At 40.5% G+C, this 25,075-nt stretch overlaps 1 protein-coding gene across 1 annotated transcript; it reads left to right on the top strand.

Annotated features, from left to right (window-relative positions):
- The first annotated feature begins 67 nt into the window (after positions 1-67).
- On the top strand, positions 68-24,491 carry tti1 (TELO2 interacting protein 1). Its single transcript, XM_054609073.1, has 14 exons — positions 68-208; positions 1,810-2,565; positions 3,931-4,268; positions 4,369-4,657; positions 5,377-5,554; positions 7,189-7,481; positions 8,756-9,172; positions 9,992-10,151; positions 10,414-10,590; positions 10,716-10,867; positions 11,706-11,846; positions 12,725-12,929; positions 21,365-21,452; positions 22,932-24,491. The coding sequence occupies exons 1-14, from the start codon at positions 158-160 to the stop codon at positions 23,137-23,139; spliced, it is 3,453 nt and encodes a 1,150-aa protein (XP_054465048.1). The 5' UTR covers positions 68-157; the 3' UTR covers positions 23,140-24,491.
- Positions 24,492-25,075: the final 584 nt, after the last annotated feature.

Raw genomic sequence — 25,075 nt, 5'->3', positions numbered from 1 at the left:
TTTTATTTCGAAGGTAAATCTCCAAACCCGGAAGTCTTAGTTTACTTTACGTCAAAAACGTGCGCCGTCGACGCAGAATCATGACGTCACCTCGAGCCAGCGTCTCAGAAACTTCATCAGTGTGTATTTTTCGTGCATTTAAAATAAAACCTCTTCTATGGACGTATTGCTCCGCGCAGCAGGTCCCCTTCATACCGCTGATGTGAAGGTAGGCGGACTATTTGTTGACGAGGAAACCGCAGCGCAGCTTCAGCAGCTTCAGCAGCATGCTGGATGCTGGATGCTGACTTAAGGTTACATTAAGGCTCCATCTGTATGCTGTCACTGCAGAGATACACTGTCCCTGTGTCTGCTGCAGGTCTAGAATCAAGTTTAACTGTTGTTGGACAATTGGTTGATAATAATAATAATAATATTAAGACCCTTCAAAAAGCACACAGTAGCTGAACTTAACATAAAACACCATCATGACCACAACCACTATCACAACAAGTAATAGCTGACAACCTGTTTATTACAGTAGCAGTCAAAAGTTTGGACACACCTTCTCATTCAATGGTTTTCTTTATTTTTTATTTTTTTCTACATTGTAGATTAATATTGAAGACATTCAAACTATGAAGGAACACAAATGCTCAACAAACCAGAATATGGAATTATGTGGTAAACAAACAAATGCTCAGAATATTCAAACATATGGCAGAATATATTCAAATAAAGTTTTATGATTTTTATATTATATATTAATGATTCTTATACATGGAAAACAGAAGTTGAATGAACATACAGAAGTCAAAAGTTTGTTCTCATTCAATGTTTTTCTTTATTTTTATTATTTTCAGACATTTATGAAGGAACTGGTTATGTGGTAAACTCAACAAACCAGAATATGTTTTATTTTTTAGATTCTTCAAAGTAGTTGAATGAGAAGGTGTGTCCAGACTTTTGACTGGTACTGTACATTATCATGGACGTCCTCCTTTAACTATGCTAGCATTTAGGTGGCAGCCTCAGTTTTTACCTCATTAGTAAGAAGGGTTGCCAGAGGGTTTATACCATGACTACTGAGCGGAGTGTCAACATTCACAGATGATGCAGTTTATTTTCTTAACCATTTGCTCTCTGATGGATTTGTTTTTGGGCACACTGTTAAGTTTTTAGTTTACCTGCCGACATCTACTACCGCAGGTCCTTCCTTCCTGCTGCTGTCAGGTTGCACAACCAGCTCTGCTCCCAGTAGACCACATGACACTAATACACTAATACACTGTGCAATACAATAGTTATAATAGTTTCTGTCTGTATATATAATATTTCAGTTACTGTGGATTCTTTACTGTTTTTTACTGTTTTTTTTATTGCTCATTTGCTTATTTATAATACTTATTTTTGATCTTGTTTTTTTTTTTTTTTTTTACTGTCTCTTGTTTGCACTATCCTCTATGCTGCTGTAATCCTGTAAATTTCCCCGCTGCGGGACTAATAAAGGATTATCTTATTTTATCTTATCTTATTTTAACATCAGATAGGTCACGATTATTTTCCGTGCCAGTGTTGAAACATTTTGATAACTCTGATCAGAACATCACTCATCATACGGGGTCAAATTTGTAGTTTTCCAAAATTACAGAACAGCCAGATGAAAAATAAGGGATTTGAATATCTCTTAAAGAAGTTACTGGCCAACAGGGCAAGGGACAATTACAGATTTAATCTCAAAGTCAGATTGTAAATTATTTTAGCTCTAAGAATACAAAAGTCCTGAGTTCTTTATCTTATTCTTGCATTTCTCTCTTTTCTTTTCTTCAGCACCCCCTCACTAAAGTGGCCCCTGCTGTCATGCCTCCAATCATGGCTCAGATCAGTGATCCAAAGATCGCATTTGCCTACCTGCGCCCGGCCTGTGTCCTCCTCACCCGAGCGCCCACTGTGACCAACGTGGAGACACTGAGCGGCCAGTTAAAAGAAGTCGACGATGCCACATTGCAGCAGCTCCAAGAGTACGTCCTCTTCCCTCTTCGCTTCGTCCTCAAAGTCCCCGGGCCCAAGAATGACAAACTGGTGCAGGCTGTGGCTGAGGCCATGAGCTATGTCCTCGAGAACACTTGCGTCCAGAGCTGGGAGACTCTCCGTGACCTCCTCTCGGAGCTTTGCCTGTGCCTGTGCTCGCCAACCGATCCTGGGAAACCTGCAGACACGTCAGAGGAGCTGAAATTGTCTGTGCTGAGGTGCCTGGACGCGCTGCTTCATGCTGCTTACGGTGATATAGTCTTCAAACTCTTTGAACCGATTATGCTGCCCGGACTGGGAGCTGCCATATCGTTGCTTCTGGCTTTAGCAGAGAAGGAGAAATCTCGAGATGTACAGGCAGCAGCGCTGACGTGCCTCCAGGCGTTGACTCTGCAGTGTGACTGCTCTCAGGAGCATGTGGTCCCATCCTCAGAGGAGAGAGGTGCGATAGGCAGCACTATGGCTTCATTCCTACCTGGGATCACTGTGACCGTAGCCAGGATCATAACAGGAGATCTGAGGCAAGGCCATGCAGTCACGATCAGGGCCATCAAGGTAACATATTTCTGTGTTAATACATAATTCCTGGTGTGATGATGCAGTGCTGTAATGCAGTGCTTACATCTTTTAACTACTGCATAACTTGTGACAAGCTGTTCATTTTATAACAGGTGATGTCTGTCAGGTTTGTATCCAGTACAGTAATTACACTGGGTTCATTTTTACTGCATTCCACTCATGTATACATGGATATTTTCCTACAAAACAAGTTTTTTTACAAGTCTTATTATGTGTTATTAAAACAGCAACTAAGGATTTTTTTCACAGCTGCAAAGATTAGTGGATTAACAGATAAGTCAGTCATCAGAAAATGGACGGGAGCCAGTTAAGAGCAGTGAGTGAGGAGTCAGCAGACAGTCAATGACAGCGTACAACCGGCAATACTAGGTGTTTTGAGAAAGTGTGAGTAATCAAAACAACGAGAGGTGCTTGAGCATGCAGCCGTAACTGGCCACCGCAAAAGATATTATGCAGTTTGCTGCACCAGAATGCGAGATCGGCCGTGGACAGACACCGAGTTGCACTGTCACTCACGAACACACGGACACACATAGGCAAGCGATCGCATGACTCTCCTGGCTGAGATAATAATAATCATTTATTACAACCCAAACTATATCGATGAATGTGTTGATTACTTCCCTTGTTAATTGATCAGATAATAGTAAAAAAATGCCCATCACAAGTTGCTGAGAGCTAAGGTGTCGTCTTCAAATTGCTCTTTCTGTCTGATCACATAGTCCAAAACATTAAAATATTCCAATCACAATGAGAATAATCAAGAGAAAAGCAGCAAATTTCATAAACTACATTAAATTAATGTTTAGAGTTTGAGATTAATAAATCTTAAACAATTTTTACTTTTTTTTTTTAGGCTTTCAGATTAACTTTCTGTCAGTTAATGTTCAGTTGATCATCACACTATATATTAGAATACTGTGTTTAATACAATACAGCAGGGGAAAGTGAGTGGCCCCCTGATAGTCTATATGCTGTTTCAGAAACTTTTCCATGCTGATACATACAATATAACATTTTAGGCTAAATGCAGTATGCATGTTATTGAGTGTAATTCTTGACATTTACAGGAGCATCTTTGTATCGGTCGACTTAAACCTTTTGTGTGTTTCTTTATTAAGTTGGATTTGTTTGAACAAAATTACTGCCAGGACACAGAAAAATGCAAAGAAAGCCTCGCCAAATTTATAGAGACTACCAATCTGTGTACGGATTTCCATTGAACCCTCCATGCCACCCAAAACTCTAATTTGGTAGGAAAGCAGGCTGTACAGTAGGTGCAAGAAGATAGCAAACTAATCACATTTAAAATCATTTCTTTTTACTCTTATTGTCATTTAGGTTTGGTCCAGGACTGTGGGGCTTGTCATGGAGGACGCCCAGATTCAGGCCGGCGAGCCCAGCAAGACTCCCTCAGCAGACCTGGGGAGAATCGCTCAGCTGATGGTCCACCGGACAAAAGACTGGGTGAAGAGCACAGCTGAGAAACTATCCGTGCTCCTGAGGAAGATCATCTCCTGCACCTCGTCTCACCAGCACTGGAGGGTCCGACTAGAGATGGTGGAGCTGGATGACCACCTGCTTGCCAGTTGTAGCCAGTCACTGGGAGAGTGTGTGGGACCGCTACTGGAAGCACTGGTGGGAGCAGTCAACGACGAGGAGCCCAGAGTCAGAAAGAGGTTTGATTTGCAGCTTTTGTGAGGAGACGGTATTAAATCCCAGACTTCTCATGGTAAGATGTTAAATGAAACTTCTCTGCTGTCCCGTCCTCTCCTCTAGGTGTGAAGTTGTTCTCAGCGAGGTATCACAGAGGAATCAGAGCCGTAGCAGAAGCAGCAGTGACTTTACCAGTGAAGGCAGCAGTGCTCAGACCTTCACTGATGTGCTCTCAGAGAATCTCCACTCTTTGGCCACCTCCCTGCCCAGACTGATGAGGACCTCCGATGACCAGAAGAAGCTGTTTGTCCTCAACGTGTTTCTGGGTTATTTAAAGGTCCTGGGACCACTGGTCTCCGTGGTGCTGAACTCTGCTGCACACCTCGAGAGGATTTCCAAAGCCTTGATGCAGGTGACCTGTCTGTTTCCATTGTGTCGGATTATACTTTATATTCAGTTTGAATGGGAATCAGGAAGAAACATGGCTTCATCATTGCTGTTTAAGCTGACATAAGCTTCCTACTTCCTTCTACTAGAACATGTTTACATGCATAGGTAGAAAACAAACATTGGCTCTGCAACACGGAGCAGCAGTGTGTGTTCTCCCGTTTGCGCTGGCACACACTGCTGCTTCGTTGATGCCATTAAACGGCTGTGAAACTAGAGGCCTTTATTTCTTGTGTATATTAGTTTAGTATTGCAAAAATAATGCATGTATGTGTGTATTTTTTGTAGATGACATGTATCTCATACAATCACAATGTAGTTTTTTGTACTAAACCTGCAACAAAGATTTCAAATACTGTTTTAATATACTGTTGTACACCAGCCAATATAATTAAATCTCTAGGAAAGTGGTCATATAAGACAGTATGCCATTTAATGTCAATAAGTTAACTATATGAATATTATAGGATATAACTGTGTACAACATACAGCGTTTAAGCATTTTAGTGGATGACAAGTGGAGATAAATGGTGTTGTTGTGTTTAATTGGTCGTGTCTTTGTTTGATAAAACAGCCAGGATAAAGTTGTCATACCTGATGTGGGAAAACAAAGCAAGCGTTGTGAGTTTCATACGAGACCTCCTCATTGGAGTCTGACTTTTGCTTTCTTGTATGCTTTTACAGGTGCTGGAGCTGGATGTGATGGATGTTCGCATTGTGGAGGAAAGGAGTTACGCTGCTACCATAGAGACAAGCCCGTGCTCTCAGGATTCCTACACTGCTCACATACAGAGGAAGCATTTTCTCTACTTCACAGACGAGAAGATCCTCTCTGTGCTCATGGAGATCTGTCGAACATTAGGTACGAGTGCTCGTTCACGTTAACATCTCTTATCCTTCTGCATAGATTACAGTATTTAATGTCTGTGACAAATTTCTTCAAAAGGACTATGAAGAACTTCTGAATAGTGAAGTTGGACTAACGTCAGCTGGCTGTTACTGCTATGTAATCTACCTACTGTCTGTTCTCCCCATACCTCAATAACCGCTAATTCGATCTACTTCACACTTGGCGGGTGCATAGCTGGTAAAGCTTTCCTCTCTACCAAAGAAATTCTTAGGCAACTAACACTCGTACGACTTTGTTGAACAATCTATTAGTGGATTGAATCGACAGACCTATAAAACTGAGTTTTTCCACAAAGAATCACAGAAAAGCATCACTTTAAATCTTGTGTTTCCAGGGATGCGTTTATAAGTTTCTCAGAAAGAAGTCATTCAGCATAAAAAATGCATAAAAAACAATTAATAAACTAAAGAAATCTAAGTCGACTAAGACCAAAATGACCGATTGGTCAACCAATAGTTAGAGGTGTTAGATCTTATTGATGAGGACCCCTTGAGGTCCTTAGGTGAATTTGGTGCAATTTGGACACGCAACACATTTAATATGAATAACTTTGAATAAACAAGCACACAACGCTCTGTGCAGCACCTCAAATTCTGTTTAACAATACTATCTTTTAACTTTACCGCCAGCAAAATACCTCTTCTAATTAAGTCTATGCTCTACTTTAAAGCCGCGGTGGTCATGTCTAAGTAAGAGACCAATACGCCTATTTGAAGATCACCTCTGCTTATTGTATTACTTTTCCCCCTTTCTCTAACTGAGATTGTTGATATTGACAGTGTTAGAAAGTACTTTAAACAATTACTATTTAAAACTAATGATTAACAGTACAACTGTAAATACCGCACAGTAAAAGTCCTGCTTTCTAATGTTTACTCCAAGTGAAAGAGAGGCATTATAAGCACAATGAACTTTAAATGTTTTCATTTCTTTTCAAGGTTGAGAATAAGATGCTTTATTAGAGTTGAGTGTAGTTTAATGGTAAATATTGCGTCATATTTTAATTGTTTTAATTTGTGAGTCATATCTGAATCTGCAAACGTAACTAGTAACATTTCACTGACAAGTAAATGCAGTACTACAATGTTTTCCTCTGAAGTAGTATAACACAGTAAATAGTGTACAGCTGAGTTGCAAATGATATATATGAATAAGTGCTTTGGGGTTGTTAGTTGGTTATTTCGGGGTACATTGAGATGGAATAGTATCATAATTCATATTTTTTATATCTTAACATCCTAATACAGCTACAGCTGATTGGAGCCCTTTTAGTTACGGGCAAACTGTAATATCAGGTGTTTTTCCCATGAACTAGTCTGCAGGCTATTTCACCTGTGATTCTGAGCGTAAGTAGCTGCGACTTTGGTGTGTGATGCAACTATGTTATGGCAGGTGTTGTGTTGTTTGTATGACAGTTCTCGAGAAAGCTGCAAATACCACAATCCAAGCATTCGGCCGTTCTGAACAGGCATGTTTTCAACAGGCACTGCATTAGTGGATTAAAGAAGGCACTTCATTTATTTTTTTGTCTAAAGGTTTACATTTTGCATTTTGTGTGACATCTCCTCCCTTCTGTCTATCTTTAGGTTACTACGGCAACATTTACCTGCTGACGGATCACTTCCTAGATCTGTACCAACAGTCTTCAGCATACAGAAAGCAGGCTGCCATGGTGCTTAATGAGATTGTCAGGGGCGCAGCAGGCATCGCCGTGGCAACAGAGGGTCACGGTTTGGAGAGTCAAGATCGGGGACACTCTGCCAGCCAGGACGACCTTAAAGTGGCAGTGGTTTCTGTCATGGAGGAATACACCAGTCTGCACAACTGGCACTTAATAACTGTCAGTGAGGAGACGGAGAGAGACCGACAGGACCAGCAGGTGAGTGTTGCTCAAGAGCTCTTTGAGGCAGTTGTCCTGAATGATTTCCAAATTTTACATCTCATTTTGTATTCTGTGAATGTTTAATAATCATGCATAGCCCGTATTGCACAGCTCTTTCTGCCCTTAAATGTGATCAGATCCCTCAACTCCAAACAAACAAAGACATCCACACTTCACTCACAATATGGCCTCAAACTGCCTATTATGTGCTTGTATGCCTAAACAGGCCGAGCAGAGAGTTCCAGGGTTTGAGTGACTGTTTTAAACTTTCAAGGCCTACAGGGACTTGGAAAAATTGACAACACTGTGTTCTTTGTAGAAACGCATTCAGTTTGTCTTTGTCTGCTAAAATGTGTAGAGGCACACCACTGAATGAAGAGGATTCTAAGGACAGTAATATACACTAGTGAGAGGGAAGGTTTGGCCACTGTGTTCAAGTCAAACTAGTTACATTCAAAAAAACTTTATGGAATAGATATATTTAAAAAACGGTAGAAACTACAGGCAGTTAGCTCTATATGCTGACATCAGTGTTTATGAGTTGGGGGCTTGAACAGCCAATAGTGGCTTTGAATACTTTATCACTGTATTCAGTGTTTGATTAGGGTGATATTGCTTTGATTCAGCCATCTGATCTCATCTGATGTGTTTTTTTCAAATAAAAGTACCCTGTGGATTTTTTTAGGCCAAATGAATGGTACACTGTAGAGTTTATTTTTTGTAAAATAAAAGGTTTCCTATAGAGTTTATTTTTAGATATTCCCTGTTTATCACCATAATGTATTGGATGTATCCTTGAGACCTAATAACATGTTTAATGCATTTCCTTCCTCACTCCAGAGTTGTTTGCAGCCATGTTTGCTTGCTAGCAGTGTTTTTACTGTTACTGTGTTAGTTTTAGGCGCTTTACTGCCCCATCAAAATAATCTTTGTCAGGACTGTGAATTGCTAACAAAACATGAATATTCTCTTTTTAAAACACTGCTCCACATCGCTATTAGTGGGAAATTATTATTCTTGGAAGATGTATTTTCCTTGCGAACTAATCCCTCACGTTACAATCAGCCAACTGCATCATCAACATTATCTTCTAAACTAACCTTTAACAGCATTGACATGAATCTGTGTTTCAGTCAGTGAACCATCGTTAGGAAAGATTCACCATCATCTTTACATTGACCTTTATATGTCTATAAACTTAAACACTATTGAATAGTTCAATAAAACTGTATGAGGCATGAGAATGACATTTGTGTTTTGTCTTTCTGTAGCTACTCAGCCCATCTGGACTTCTCTCCATATCCAACAATAATGTCAGCAACACCAAAGCAAACTCTCTCCAAGTGATTTCTTCTTCATTTGGGAACCCATCTTCCTCGTCGCCGACCTCCACAATCCACCAGCTCAACAGCAACATCTGGCAGCTGTGCATCCAACTCGAGGGCATCGCCTGCTTTGCTCAGGCACTGGGAACTGACTTTCGTCCCATTTTGATGACATCACTGTATCCCGTACTGGAGAAAGCCGGGGAGGAGACGCTGATGGTATGCCAGGCAGCGCTGGGCGCCATGTGGGACATCAGTAAGGCCTGTGGCTACCACTCCCTGAAGGAGCTCATCAATGAGAACTCCGACTACCTGCTCAATGACATATCTCTGAACCTGCAGCGGCTCAGCCAGCACCCACAGGTAACATTGTCACGGTTTGGTGTGTTGTTAGAATGCTCGGCAGCTCTAGAGAAGGAGGGGAAATAAAAACGGAGGAAAGAGAGCCATTTTTAAGATAATTTAAGAAAGAAAGGGTTGTGTGCAGGAAGTTCAGTAAGATAGTGTTATCCTTTAAAAGTACAAAAGTTAGTGGATTTTATAGTTTTATCAAAATCCCTTTTGACATTTCATGAGCAGATATGGTTGTGCAAATTAGTATTACGGCAGCTAACAATTCTTGATTATCAATTTTACTGTTTTTTTTTGTTAAACTGATAAATTGTCTAGTCTATGGAATGTAAACAAATGGTAAAAATAGAATGCCATACGTTGAGGACCAAAGTCTACAAAATCTTTACAGAATTTGGAATTTGGTGCTTGATTAATAACTGAAACAGCAAATGATCAGGTTTGGCATCTTATATTATTCCTGTGGCACATTTAAAATCATTCGTTATTTCTAATCTAAATGTGTTGCCATCCAATTTTTGTTGACCATTAGAGGTTTTACATCTGAATGTAAAAATCATCTGTTGTTAGTGCACTCGCCACCAGATCACCTCTCCGTCTTGTTAGCGAGATGTGATTGGCTGCTGCTTTAAAAGTCACATGAGCTGACAAGTCATTGGTGTTAAAGTCAACAAGAGTCCAATTTTGTCAAGTCAAGCCTACAGTCTGATTCTAGTCTAAGTCACGAGTCCACGCTCTGGTTTATCGCCATGGTGAATACTGTGATCGGGTCTGCATGGGTTTGCTGGGCAGTGATCGTGTATTTCATCATATCCTCGTCTTATTGGCCAGGCTCCAAGGGTGTTGACAGTGATGTTGACTCACTCCGACAGCAGCCTGCTGCCTCTGGTCGGGGACATCGTTCAGGATGTGCTGACGGCTCTGGATCTCAGCTACGACCACAAGGCCGCTCTTTTCTGCTCCGTGCTGCACGCGCTCATGAAGGCACTGGGTGAGATTTCTAAAAGGGATGTCAACTCATTTATCACCTGTGATGTGGGTGTGGGCATTGGACTGTACCACACCATATACCACACTTTACTTAAGCATTCAATTCAGTTATTGTCAAGACATTTGAGGTTAACTTAGAGGTGATCTCTGTGAGAAAGTGCAAGAAAAAATAAAGGAAAAGGATCTTGCATCTTACCGCTTTTGCGTCACACACCTCAATGCATCGCTAACCTAACATGCTCTTGTTGTTGCTCTTCCTTTAGCGAGGTGGTTCCCCTCCAGTTGTCGTGGAACCCGTGAGTCTGCCAGACCCAAACACACCTCCCCTCCCAAGGAAGACCTCGACATCCGCCAATTCCTGCTGGATCTCCGCAAACAGAAAGAGCTAGCAGAGGGCATTGGAATAGAGGAGGACGACACCGAAGACCTTGTAATACACGGTGTCTGTAAGACCTTATATTTTGTTTTAGTAATATAATAATTATAAAAAGCCAAAAGCAACATTGGGTGTTTGCAGAGTCGATCAATCATACATCTTCCATCTGAACCATCACTGTCTCTCCAGATGTCCCTCCCCCCACAGAGTGTGAGGACGATGAAGATATCGGTGGTCCTGATGTGAAAGCAGAGCTTCCAACCCACCTCAGCATCACTAAAGACGTCATGGAGCGCTGCATTCATCTGCTGTCCGACCCCAGCCTCAGGCTGCGACTCAAGGTAGAGTGTCTGGTGTGAAGGGGAACGTTGGTTTAGATGATAATAATCCTAGTGAGGATGGTTCGCTGTTGTAATGGAAGCCTGTTTAAGTTCATAGATACTGTAGAAAGAAATTAGTTTTGTCTCTACACTGACGGCTTTGTTTTGGTGTTAGAAACCTCCGAGCCACACATGATACCACTATAAAGATCAAATTGAAATTTCCCAAAGCCACTATAAAGGATTATCTTATCTTATCTTATCTTAAATACAGAACTGACGGTTATATTGTTTAAAAAACAAAGTTTTTGGTATTTTATACATAGCTTAGTTCTTACTTGCTAGAAACCACTTTAACCTTGTTCTGAATTCTAACCAGAAAAATAGAAAGGGATAGTTTGGGTGTTATGAAGTTGTATGAAGTACTTAGAACTGGGACAAAAGCAAAACAATGTACGGCTTGGACGCTGGCAGCAGTAAAGGGTATTTAGCCACCTGAAAGAAAAGGGCACCTTTGAAAGAAAACAATATCCGTTTAAGTAAGCTCAATATTTAGAATTTTTTCACCGCTTTATCAGACAGCCCTTTCCAACAGAGAACTGAACCAAAAGAGAAACTTATCTATTCTGTCTTCAATGCCAATTAACCCTACTGCACAGTTCAGCTGAAACAGGCAAATTGCACTGTAGAAGAACAAGTATTTCCTAAATATTGTTACTAGAAAGATTTTGACCTCCATAATGGCCTACGGAGGTTCTGTTACATCACCTTAACGCTACCTGCCAAGATGTCCTTGTCGTTGATTATGAATCCAACAGATTTATAATCAACGGGGTGTACTGCATGTCTTTGTCCTAAGGTGTTGGACGTGCTGGAGCTTTGCGTGTGTGTACTGAGTGAAAGGGAAAATGAATTGCTGCCAATGGCCCATCGCTGCTGGCCCCCCCTCCTGCAGAGACTCACAGCCGATGACCCTCTAGCAGTCCTCCGAGCCTTCAGGGTACGTTAAACAAGTCTGTCTATCCATTTACTTAGGGTGTAGTAATATGTGTTAAAATCACCTTTTCCTGAAATTTGTTAATTTAATGTATAAATCGATCATCTGAAAACATATGCAACTTGATATTGTGAAAAAGTACATACAAAGTTTATTAGGTAACTGTTAAATGTTATGTTTCATTATCTTTCGCACATTATGTACATCATGTGCAGCAACTGAACAGGTCTGGCTACATTATTCACTCAATTAAAACAAGTATTGAATGAATCAAAGGTTGTGCTTTAAGGCACAAGTATTGTCTAATTTCAGTATGAAATAGCTATAATGATTTCTTTTGGTAGCTTATTTAAATTTGTGTACTTCTGTGAAACATTTTTTTTTTCAATTATTGTAAACTAACAAGACAGGAGAGTCATTATATTGTCATCCCAGAACTGACTTTTCAAACAGTTTGAGAGAATCGCAGCAGATGAAGATATCCCTCTACCTTGTTCCCTGATTAATGAAGATCACAATTGTGTGTGATCATTTCTCAAAGTACAGGTGTCAATTGATTCTACTGTCACTGTGAATTTGTCTGCTTGTCAAAACCTGCCTTTAGTTGGACTCATTTTTTTTCTTTCCATGATGAATTGACAGAATCTGCCACAACTGCTTTGTAAATTGTCATTTACTCATCGCTGGCTGCTGTCAAACTGTGCCATGGTTATCAGCAATGTGGCAGCTTTGGGGTTTTGTAAATACAATGGTTCATCCAGGGGATAATACAGTGTAAATTGTCTGATTTTTTATGATGAAGGATGAACTAAAGGGACATTTTTATTACATTTTAGCAACTTGCCGCCTAGGTATCTTTACATGCTGCGTCCCTCCTGCAGGTGCTGTGCACGCTGGGTGAAACATGCGGTGACTTCCTGAGGAGGAGGGTGTCCAAAGAGGTTCTGCCCAAGCTGTGCTCCTCGCTGGTACAACAGGCTCAGATCAGCGCCAAGGCCGGACCCGTCTACACGCACACCCTGGCCTACAAGCTGCAGCTGGCCGTGCTGCAGGGGCTGGGCTCACTGTGCCACAGGCTGGATCTGGGTAAGAGAATAGAAACGCACGGCACACAAACACAGGTTTTCCCAGACACAACATACACTACCATCCTGTGCTTTACATGGTATGATCCATAGTATAACAATGATTGTACCATGTAAAGAGTGAGCATAGAGCACTTGATGGTGGTTGATCTTAGCTCTGATATGGCGGGTTTCTTAATGAGTAGTGGAATGTTATCCACATTTAAGCAAGATGATCCTAAATTTGCAATATTACATGTTATATTTACCAAAGTGTGTACTAAAATGACAGCTATGATGAATAACCGGAACAAAACTGTGCTCAAAGTCAATTAACAAAAAACAGACAGCTAGCCAGTAATCTACATGCATTAAGGTTCATGCAAATCTCTTTCTAACAGCAGCATTATTAAAGGAATAGTTTGCAATTTTTGGTATCAAATATCTGCTTTCTTTCTAAATGTAAGATTGAAGAAGACGAAGACGATTGATCCTATTTTTGTGTTTGTGCATCAAGTACTGAGCCAGGAGGGATATGGTTGGCCAACCTCAAAATTAAGTCTAGATCAGGGGGAAACAATTTCCCCATCTCGGTCCAAAGTGAAATTGCCTACAGCACCAACATGTCTAAAACAGTCATATTTACAGCTTTTTACACAAGTATCTTTGTTTGTTCAACCAATTCATGAACAGAGGTGTAAAGAGATTTTATGAGGAAATATTTTTGACTCTCTGCTCAAATCTGGCACAGGTTTGTCTCATGTTGAATAGTTGTTTATTCATTTCAGTTTTATCTAAAGTTTATTCCTTCAAAATGTAGCCTTAATTCTGACGGCTTTATATTGAAATGGGTGGACTTTAAAGCTTCTCTGCATGATATCAATATGCCCACCTCATTTCCAAAACTCTGTCAAAGATGCTGGCACAAACACACACAGAGCACTTTTTACTTACCACCAGGTGGCAGTCTTGTATAACAGTGAAAACCAAGCAGGCGTTTGTGTATCTCAATTTCCCCGTTCCGTCTGACTGTGAAGAACTAAAGCCACATTCCAGTGTTGCATTGTAAAAATTTGATGCGATCTATTTATTTATTGATAACGTTACAGAAAATGTCTTTTTGGCTTTTTCTCTCCCTTGTATTTGGGACGAGGGAGTGGCCTTAACGACAATCAATACACGTTTAGATTATTCATTCGCTTGTCAGATCCGTATTGTTTCATTGACCTTCCTTTGTTGACTGCGCAGTTTATATCCCAGCACATCCCATACTTCGCAGTGTGCAGCAATTAAACATGCCGTTTCCTCTTGCACATTAAATCACACAACCCTCAATGGGAAATAGTAACTTTAATTGGCCTTCAGGCTGTGGCGGTGCTTGAATTCAACATATTTTAATGATGACTTTGAACATACAGACCATAGCCAACTGAGCCGACAGGATGTTGCTGAATCCTTAGTTGCACTCTCGATATTGGTGCGAGCGACGCTTCTCCCTCGAGCTCCCGCTCACCACAACCAAGCAATAAACGCTGCTAAATCTGCACAGCCATCAGCAAATCAAGAAGCTACAGGAAAGGAGAAAATTAAATTAATTAACTCCAAAATGTAATTTTTTTTTTTTTTTTTTTAACAGTTGTGTATTTTGTGCTTGACATAGCCTTAGTACCATAACAGAGAATGTTCATCCAAAGTGGCCTGGGGGGGACAGTGCCAGTGTGTTACCAATGATATAATTATGAGCGGCTTGTCTAATTTTTCATCAATCATCATGTTCATTAAGCAGCACTGGGTTCATGTTGCTCCAATTTTCCGACACTGCTGAATCCTCTGGAGGAAACACAGTTCTTATATTGGAACCAAAAGCATTTTTTTCACCTCTATTTTGGTGTTTTACTTATGTCTGCAGGTTTGAGTGGAGACACATTTTTTTCAAACTAGGAAGTGGTAGTTGCAATCTGATGATGAAATGAACTATAGGGAAAATGGTCTTTTCATTCATTAAGTGGTAATCATAATCACTTGTGTTTCCCAAGGACAGTGAGAATGCAAGAAGTGGTTGGTTGGGTTCCAACAGCAAAGTACACAGATTTTGAATACAGCTTAATCATAGGGATCACTATTTTTTGTCTTTGAAGCAAAAAAAATGGTTATAATTCTGTTTTTAAAATATGCACTAATCAGATTTGTTTGAGGAGATGGCACAAAGCTTAGGTTTCTGTCCTCCACCACTCCAAAGAGCTGGGATTTGATGTCGAGTAGTGTTACCTCCAGCCTGATCACCTGCACAGCGGGGTGTGAAACTTGGCGACAGCGTGAACCTCACACATGTTGCACCCTCCTGCTGCAGCTCATCAGTGAAGAATGAAAAGGTAGCTACCTCTGTGACAGCAGGGCTCTCTGCAGTGCTCTCCAGGCCAACAGTAGAGTTAGCAGTGACAGCACTGCAATGCATGGGGAATTCCAAATTGGACCCGAATGGGAGGGAAAAAAATATAGATTTTTCTTTTAATAAGTTGATTCAAAAAATACTATTTACAGTGCAAATAGCAGTTCACGGGTGTATGCTCTGTCTACTAGTTGTGATATGAAGTCTATTCTGAACTGTCAAGACCCTGCCTGCTGTAAACGGGAGTAATCAGCACCTTCCTGCAGAAGAAAAGATGTGTGGGAATATATAAGCTCAGTGAAAATCTGATTAAGCAGAGATGACTATTTTATTTTTTATTTTTTTTGCAAATCTATAAAAACATCATTGAATGTTACATAGAGGATAATGTGAAAAAGAGACCCGTGTATACAAAATTGCAGGCAGAAAATAAAATGATATATTCAGCGTAAGTCCCCAAACCCTAAAAACTGTTGTTCTTAAGAAACCCACACTGAGTTTGCGTAAACAAGACATATTTTGCATATCAGTGTGTTAAAACTGTTAGTGATGTTGGACTGTGATGTTCGGTAGAGTTGAGGGTCTGTGGTTGGGGCACACAATGGGTGTGAACAACCAGATGGTTGGTGGTATTTGGGGGCAATCTCAGAGATAAATGCTAACCTGGGCAGGCAGAATTGGCAGCAGTACGCTTTTGCACTCCGACCACTCACCACAGAGTGCTCTTCAGAGAGTGTCTTGAGCGTGTGAGGTGCAATGAAAAGGTGAGAAAAGCCAGCAGAGACGCCATCTGCACCCATCTCCAATAATAGAGAAAGATGTGTCTTACGCCGTTCGACTTGGATGAAGTCAGATCAAGTGACGCATACTATTTAGTGCGGGAACAAATATAAAATAAATAAAGAGTCTAAGTTTAAAATGAATCGCTGTTGTAAGTGTTCACACTTCCATCAAAAACTGTGTAGCTATGGCAATATGCCAGGCTTGCAACGGACTTTTCTCAAGTTCAAAACTTTCAACAAAAAATGTGAATAAAGCTGCTGCACTGATTTTTCATGAATTCAAATATGATGAAAACACTATGTAAAGTGACTCATAGTGATGAAACCACAGAAAATAATCCAGGGGTCTATGGAGCTTTTTAGCCTCCTTTCACACATTCTTTGTTGTTCTCCGACTCACAAATTCAGCTGTCAACAACCTTGTTTTCGGTCGAAAGTAAAATAAATATCCAGTGTATGCTGCTTGCCTAGCATGTTGTTGTTTTCATCTTGTTCCACTGCCCTCAAGCGGCCAAAAAACACCCCAACAAAAAACAGTGAAAGCATCCGTCCATCTATTCATTTTCTGCCACCCTTCCTGAACAGGGTCCTGGTGGCAGCAGGGTAGTTTAGATTTCCTTCTCACCAGCAAAGTTTTCAAGCTCCTCCTCCAAGCTGCACCTGAAAATTACAAACCGAATTATTGACAATATTCCATTTTCTCCTTCACCATCCCTTCAGTCTCTGTCAGCTGGGTGAAAGCTTCAGCCCTCAGTTCCTCCCTGGTTCCCACATGAGAGAAAAATAGTCGTAGCTCTGAAGCCACAGCTGTAAGCATTACAAGTGTAATGATACATTCAGCTCACAGTTTGGTTTGGTATGCCACACCGGGTTCTCCCTTTGATGTTAACACAGTATTTCAAACAAAATCAGAGTAAAAACAATGAATGACTGCATTATTTTTATGAAAAAAAAAATTGTTTTACTTTACTTTTTTTTAACACTGTTATTCCCATACAATAAGAATGAATACCCCCTAAGTGTAAATCAAACAAAGAGGGAAAAAAGCAGCAAAATAAATGATTGTGGACTCACTGTTAAACAGTAAATCGTACATTGTAGATGTGAGTTTTAACATGTAAGTCGGTGTTCTCTTACAGTAACTCATAAACCGAAAATATTGATTATTACCTCACACTGTGTCCAGTTTTTGTTCTGCCACTGCCACCAAAAAGTGTGTAAGATTCAACCCTGCTGAAAGCGCTTCAGATTGGGTCTGTTAAAATGGGTTTAATTGGCTGTGTGGTAAAGTCACATTAGGACAATCTACCACAGTTAATTAACTGAAAATGCTGAAAGAGTTCGTGTAATCGAACACAGTTAACTATGTGAACATTCACTGCCAAATTTTGTGACCCAAAGTTTCTGTTTTGTAAATGTATTTATTTTTTTAGAACCTTAATGTTTTGGTGCATCTTTTTATGCTTCTTTACAAGTCTTTGGTGCACCAACAAGAATGTTAGGATGCCATTCCCCTATCCCTCATCAAACATGACCTATGTAGTGATGTCTGGTTTATAATCTTTATAAGAGTTTCACAGTGTCTCTGCCCCTTAATCATGTCGCTAGCTCTGCATTATTGCTTGCTTGTAAAACTGTATTGTATACTATGATTCATCATAAAAAATTAACATATTTCCACTATCATGATGCGGTAATGATGTTATGATAGCATTAATCTCTGTCTTATTTTCCTGTTCTGTCTTGATTCTAGTTTTTATTTAAAGAAAGAATGGGTGATATATTTTGGAAACCTTTTTGTTTTATTTGCTGAAATTCTCTTTACATCCCAACAGCAAGAAATGTATCAAATACTCTAACCCAAAAAAAAAAAAAATCTAACTTAATCTTGCTAGTTTCTCCAACATTACCTACCCAAGCTTTAAAGCAAGTGTGGTGAAAGGAGTAAACATGCTCACCAGCCAAGTATGGGTTGGTTTTGGTCCATCTTTACCTCTCGTGTCTACAAGTATAACATTTGATTTATTTGATGTAAAGTTGCAGAGCCCTGAGACAAACTATCGCTGTTTTCCTTCTTTCATTGAAAACTGCTACAAGGAACTACTTTATGCGCATAGGGCCTACAAGGTTGGGTTGTTACTTTGCATTTGGCTTACTGATAGTTTGCTTGACTATACTGCAGAAACCATGAACTGATTAGGGTGGAGACAACAATAGGCCAATGATTTTAATTTCTTATTAAAGGATAATTATGCTTTATTTCAACTTGGCTTTTATTTTTGTAGTTTTTGGCCATCATTTGTATCGCTTATGAGAACATTGTATTCAACGTGTATTTGCAGAGGTCGAAAAAGTCGGTGACATCTCTAAAATGTCCGACACAGCAAAACGCAAAAAAATTGAATTAGACTAGTAGTCAAAGTATGCAACGTTGCTTTCTTCTTCATCTGTTTAAGTAATGACATTTGAAGGTTCAAACATAGGTCCCTTTTACAGAAACGGTCTATGAAGGCTTGGTTCCAACATGAAATCCATCACAGATTTAGCTGCAATACATGCTTGATATTTAGCCTTTGGCATGCAAGATGTTTATTATTGCTATATCTGTTAGTTGGTTGCAGTTTGTGTGTTAGTGCCAATAAACATGTAAGAGCTGTGGCTGATTGTTTTTTTTTTTTGGCCATGCAACCTGCAGGTATACAGGCGTCCCTAGTAAAGGTTGTATCATGGTTGCTCCCAGATGAGTTGCAGTTTTGCCAGAGCAAGAATATTTTTATCTCGGTCTTCTTCAAGTCTCAGGGTTCCTATCTCAGTTTAATGCCTTATTTCAGCTCTGTGATGATTGTTGTGCTGCTGTGGCTCAGGAGGTAGAGCAGCCTGAGTATGAATGAGCGTGTGTATGGGTGTATGTTGACATGTAGTGTAAAGAATACAAAGGCGCTATATAAATGCAAATCCTTCTAGCATTAACCATGTACCAGGTGATGTGTTGAAAGGAGTGGACACAGATTCAACCTTTTGTGTGGACAGGCTGCTCGCTCGCTGCTGTGACTGAGACAGTTTATAGCTTAACAATTTCCCCTTTGGGTTCAATAAGCGCACCCTCGGTCTTTCTATATACAGGCTTTCCTTGTCAGTATCTAAACACGAAACCAGGATTTAAAAAGGGTAAAAATGGAAAGTCTTCAAGGGTCATTGGTTGATTTCTTCTACTCTTGCAACTGCATGTGATGATTTCTGCAGACAGACCTGGTGTATCGTGCATGAAGAGGTTTCCTACTACAGTGCAGCTTTAAATAGTGGAAAAGCAACCTCTACCCATCACATGACCACTTGAGGCTACATATATCACTTGAAGTGTTTTAGTTACAACCTTCAAATGACTGGAATGTAATCAAGTAACAAGAAAAATGTCTGTTTCAATTAAAGGAAAGAGTCTAGCCCATGCATTTTTAGATCCTTTGCGCATGATCTTTTTCTTTCTTTCTGGCACTCCATATCAGAAAAGGCAGGGAGAGATTTGGAGTTGGAGTTGGAGTTGGAGATGGAGGGAATGCGAAAGAGCAGGAGAGAGAGACAGTCAGCGGCTGCAGCCTTTACTCATGTGAATACCGATTTTGGCTACAGCTTACCTCTGGGACGCCTGCAGCAAGCCAATTACAGAGCCTCAGTCACAGCGAGAGGGAGACAGAAACACAGATCGACTGAAGCAAATAATGCTTTCCAGCCCGCAGTTGCAGCTTCAGCTCCAATTCCGACCCTGTGATTCATTTACCACAAAATCTCAACAGCACCTGGCCCACTTCCTCTTTAAGTATTTCTCACTTCTCTTCCTCCCCCCCCGAGCACCTTGATTCCACAAAAGACTACAGGCTTACGAGCGCGGCACCAGAAACAGAGGAGAGAAAAGGGATGAAAGCGGCCGCTGAATAATCGCATTTAACTCTGAAATGTGCACCGTTGCTTTTATTCTCGACGCACAGCGAGCAGGCCCCGGCTCAGGCCGAGTGTGGGTTGAATTGGCAAACAGGGCAGAGCAGGAAGGGGGAGAGAGAGAGAGAGACATGTTTTGAAATGAGGCTTGAAAGCAGCCCAGTTCGCAGCTTAGGGAATTGCTAAATGTCTGCTGGGAAGGATGGAGAGAGAGAGAGAGGGGAGATGAAAGAGTGGAAAGAAGTCAAGTGGATGGAAGGAGCAGGAGCTGGCACGGCTATGAAAGGTATAGATAAAGAACGGTGGGGGTTCGGGGGGGATGGAGGGAAAAGGTAGCCATTTTCACACACATCAACTCCTCAAAGGGGGGAGAGTGGATGTGTGAAATCCAGAGATGTGGAAACGGCCTGCTGTGAAATATATTTTTCCTCGGCCATCTCAGCAGTTTCTCCCAGCTCATTAGGAGTCAGAAAAGGTAAAGTCCAGGCAAGATCTATTTCCTTTATTTTATTTATTTTTTTACCAAGTCTCTTTTATCTTCTTCTCTTCCTCTTTTATCCCTCACCCTCCTTCCTTCCCTATCTCCCATCTTACCAAGCTACGCCGTGTGTGGAGGACTGTGATTACATCACATCACATTATTTTGTGTGGATTTATAAAGTGGATACTGATGCTGGCCGATTGTTTCCTGATACGATTATATTTTTCTTCTGATGACTTAAAGTGGCCCTATTGTACTTTTCCACTTTTTCCCTCTCCTTTAGTGTGTTATATATATTTTTGTACATGTAAAAGGTCCGTAGAGTGTAAAACCTGAAGTCCACGCCTAAAAGGAGTTACCCTCCCCCTCAGAAGCTCCTGAGCTGCCTGAAACTGCTCAATTGAATTCTCTCCTTCACTTGCGTAACTTTATGAGGTCATAATGTTACGGAAGTCACATAAAACTCATTCTGGCTAGTTTGGCCCTCAAACAACAACAAAAGAGAGAGACGGAGCTGAAGCTCCGGAGGAAAAGTTTTTTGAAATGTGAAACGTTGACCAATCACAACAGAGCGGGCTAGCTGACCAATCAGGGCAGACTTTGCTTTCTGGAGGGAGGAGCAAGCTCTACAATGGAGCATTTCGAAGAGGGAAAGAAGAGGTGCTGCAGGACAGCCAGGATGAGAAAAACAAGGAGGATTATGAGCATTAACGCATGTAAACATGTTGTGAGTGTAACTTGAGATAAAAATATGCGCCCGGAAAATAGCATAATAGGGCCTGTTTAAGTGTTTATGTATATTTTACATTTGGGCTCTAAAAGACGCTACAGAGGATGAAATGCAGTAAAGGTGCTGTGTCTTGTTTTCTCAGGTGAGGCTGACCTGGATGCCGTTTGTGAGGCCGGCCTGCCCTACCTGAGCTGTAGACAACCAATCAGACTGCAGGAGGCCAGCAGAAGGTGAGCCCTTATCCAAGTCCTTCCATTTAATGCTACATATTATAGTTTTTACTTCACTACATTTGTTTGACTGCTGTAGTTGCTTCACTGATTTAAAATATAAAACAATCATATGTTTTGTTGTATTGTCATAGATTAAATTTCCCAACGGTATAGAAGGTAGTTAAAATTAGCTTCACCTCAACCAGTCAAGCTTCAATGCTCAAATGCTGCCTACATGTTAAAGGTGCCGTTTAGAGAAACAACTCTAGAGTCATGTGTATGTGCTGTATTTCTAACAAAATCATATTGTGTGGATCTTTGAGGCCTAATGGTCGAATCCACTTCCTTCCTCATAAAATTGAGGAAATTGAGGAAAAGAAAGCTGGTGTGTTTTTTGTATATTTTCTATCCTGCATTGTTTTCTGCATTGCTGCCAACCAACTGTTGATTAGTGGGATATTGGAAAACTTGCGGCACGGAAATGTTTTGTGTCCTCGCGCGTGTGCATGTGCGTCCTTGTGCATGACGACAATCCTGTCTTGCTGAATCCAAAAGTCTCAAAAAGCGCTCACAGTTACTATGTCAAGTCTTTGAGGGTGTTGCTGCAATTGATTATTAGTTTAATTGTATATGAATCTGCCAAGGTGATTTCTTCAAATGACTAGTTTTGTCTGTTGGAAGAGATAAAGTGTGGTACTTTTGTTTGAAAAATGAATAAATGTTTGTTGATTTGTCGTCAATCCATTTTCTGGTGAAGATTAATTGATTAATAAGCTTATACCTACCGCCCTACTTAAGATACAGATGAGTTTCTTTGCACAGGCCTGTATGTTGCTGAATATTATGCTGAATGCACTTTAAAGTAGCTTTGCATATTTAAGTGTCTCTAAGCCGTGCTATACATTTGAAATGCATACATCAAATGTGCGAGTGTTTTGAAGGACACAAAGAATCGTTTATACAATGTGGAATTGTTCAGTATGAAAAACAAATCTTTCAGCCTGCTGCACTTTATAGTTCATGTTCCTGGGTGGAAGTCAATTTAAGACAGTAAACTGATTTATTTACTTGCTGCTCGAGGCGGCTCACAGTAAACCTACAACGAAGCAGTGGCTGTTCCTGTAAATGTCGTGAATATGCAGGTCATCTATTGGGAATGTCATTCTGTGATTATTTCTATATTAGAAAACACTGCATATGAGCCTGTGGGAAGCAGCATGCGCACCATAAATAACAAAAAAAGCAAAGATAGATTTCTAAGTGTGTCTTTGTTGCAACGATTTGGTTCTTCAGAGGGACTTTTGGTCTGATGATCCGACATTCACACCTTTTTCGCAACGTGATAGGTCAGCTGTGCAGAGGTGAAAGAGGAGCCATGGTTTCTCTCTCTCGCCTGTTAAATGTCTTGTCACTTTGGATCACAGGAGGGTGTTTATGTGTATATTTATATGTATATATTATAGCCCAGAGATAATCCTCTTACATTCCTCTCCACAGCGTGTTCCAACACTTGATCCAGGTGGATCCAGATGCCTTCTGGTTCACTCTGAACGAGCTGCACTGCCCATCCTCCTACGTCCCGCCCCACCCGGACCTCCAGCCGGTGCATCTGAGCGGAATGGGTCGACCGAGGGACGAGTACTCCGACAACGTGCTGAAACTGCTGAGGGAGGAGTTCGGCTCGGTTGCCGAGACAGCCAGCTAATGAGCTAGAGGTTGATGCGATCGACTCATCTTTCTCACGGACGGCCTATTGAACCACCAACTCAAACAAGCCAGTTCACTGAAAGAAAAATCTGACAATTGTGCCCAAAGACGGCCATCAGATAGGGCCGCGATAACCTCCATGCTCTACACGGCTCTGATAAGCAGCGAGGTGCAAAAGGGAAATATCAATGAAGCATATTTGCTGCTGTTGACTCTCCTGCTGCAGGTTTAGAAACCAGGAACACTTCAGACAGCTCTTCTACATTAGGAGACATGCAGGCACTGTGCTGATGTTTTTCATTTCAAGTGAATATATACACATGTACTGTATGCAAATGTTGTGTTTTTCTGTTCCTTTTATTTCTGTATTTTCTTAAATAATAATTGATTCCTACTTGGAACTACCTTGATGGTCTGAATTATTCATACTGATGTTTGAGAGTAGTTCTGGGACTTTTTTACAGATTAACTTGGCTGTTGCTGACCTAGATGGAACGCTTTTTATGTGAGCCTGGAACATTCTTAATTAAAAATAATTATCAAATACTCCAACTATTCTAAATAATTTATGTCATGTTGCAGTCAAACCTTAAGCACTTGATAAAAATGCTGGGTATCAAACCTCAAATATCAACTAAAATCTTTAGCGCTAAGTATGGAAAAGCTTAAATGTCTGGCCAGATTGATTATCTTTTTAATTTAAAGTCCTCAACAGGGAACTCTACAGATTTTACACATCAGAGACTGTTGACTGTCTTGGAGAGTCATACTGAATATGTGAAGAAATGTGTATAAAGCCTTTTGGGGCTCCAGAGGGAGCTCCCTGAATTCTGATGTCTAGGTGGTAGGGCAGGGTCGCCCTTCAACCAGAGGATCGGTGGTTCAATCCCCGGCTCCGCTGGTCAATGCTGATGTGTCCTTTGGCAAAACACTTATCCCCAAAGTGCTCCCACAGGATGTCCAAGCTGTATATAAATGGGTGGGAATGCTTAGACAGGCCTGATGGGAAGGTGGCAACTTGCATGGTAGCCCTGCCATCAGTGTGTGAATGGGTGAATGATGACATTTAGTGTTTATCACCACTCAAAGCGTTGATGCATCCAAATCTGTCTCTTTCTCTTCGACCCAGCCAGTGAAGAAGTGCCTTAAACCTGTATTCTTCCTAATGGCCATCAGGGGACCACTCCTCCGGTTTCTATGAGAAAATGACTCTACTTCTCTCTTGATTTATTCCCTCAGTAAACATTGTAAACATGAGTTTATGGTCTCAATCTCTAGTTTCATGTCTTCTTCAATACAGCATGATGCTCATTGAGTAAATGATGGTCCATTTAGAGTGAATAGATGATAAAGCACGTTATGTAAAATGTCACACAGCCTTTCTTTCCTTTTTTGTTTGTTTTGTTTGTCTTCGCCCTATGTAAAGCGTCTTTGGGTATCTAGAAAAGCGCTATATAAAATTAAAGTATTATTATTATTATTATTATTTCTAGAAATGTCTTACACATAGTGCATTTTTAATCAAACAGTATTGAATTAATAAAACTGCCAGAAAAAGGCATTTTTAGAAAGTTTTCTAACCGACATGAAAAGATGGATGGTGCCGGGCTAGTCCAGCTCATCTGGGTTATGTATTTAGCTTTAAGGATAAGGCTGGTAATATTCTATACTTTTCATTTTGTAAACGAATAGACTAAAACCAACAATGAATTGACCCTAGTATTATATGTGTAAACCTGATATAACTTATTCATCTATGCCATAGAGCTACGTTGTTTTTCTGAAAACTATAAAAACACATAAGAAAAGCCAAATAACATATTCAATACATATATGTGTCCTATAGTTTTAAAGGTTCACATATCCCGTAGTCAGAACGTTATGAGAGATGGAGTAATGCGTTGTTGGTTGTGGCCTTTTAATGGAATTTGCTT

This window comes from Anoplopoma fimbria, chromosome 12 (genome assembly GCF_027596085.1).
Source record: "Anoplopoma fimbria isolate UVic2021 breed Golden Eagle Sablefish chromosome 12, Afim_UVic_2022, whole genome shotgun sequence".
NCBI lineage: Eukaryota > Metazoa > Chordata > Actinopteri > Perciformes > Anoplopomatidae > Anoplopoma > Anoplopoma fimbria.
This window is presented reverse-complemented; position numbering and strand designations above follow the sequence as displayed.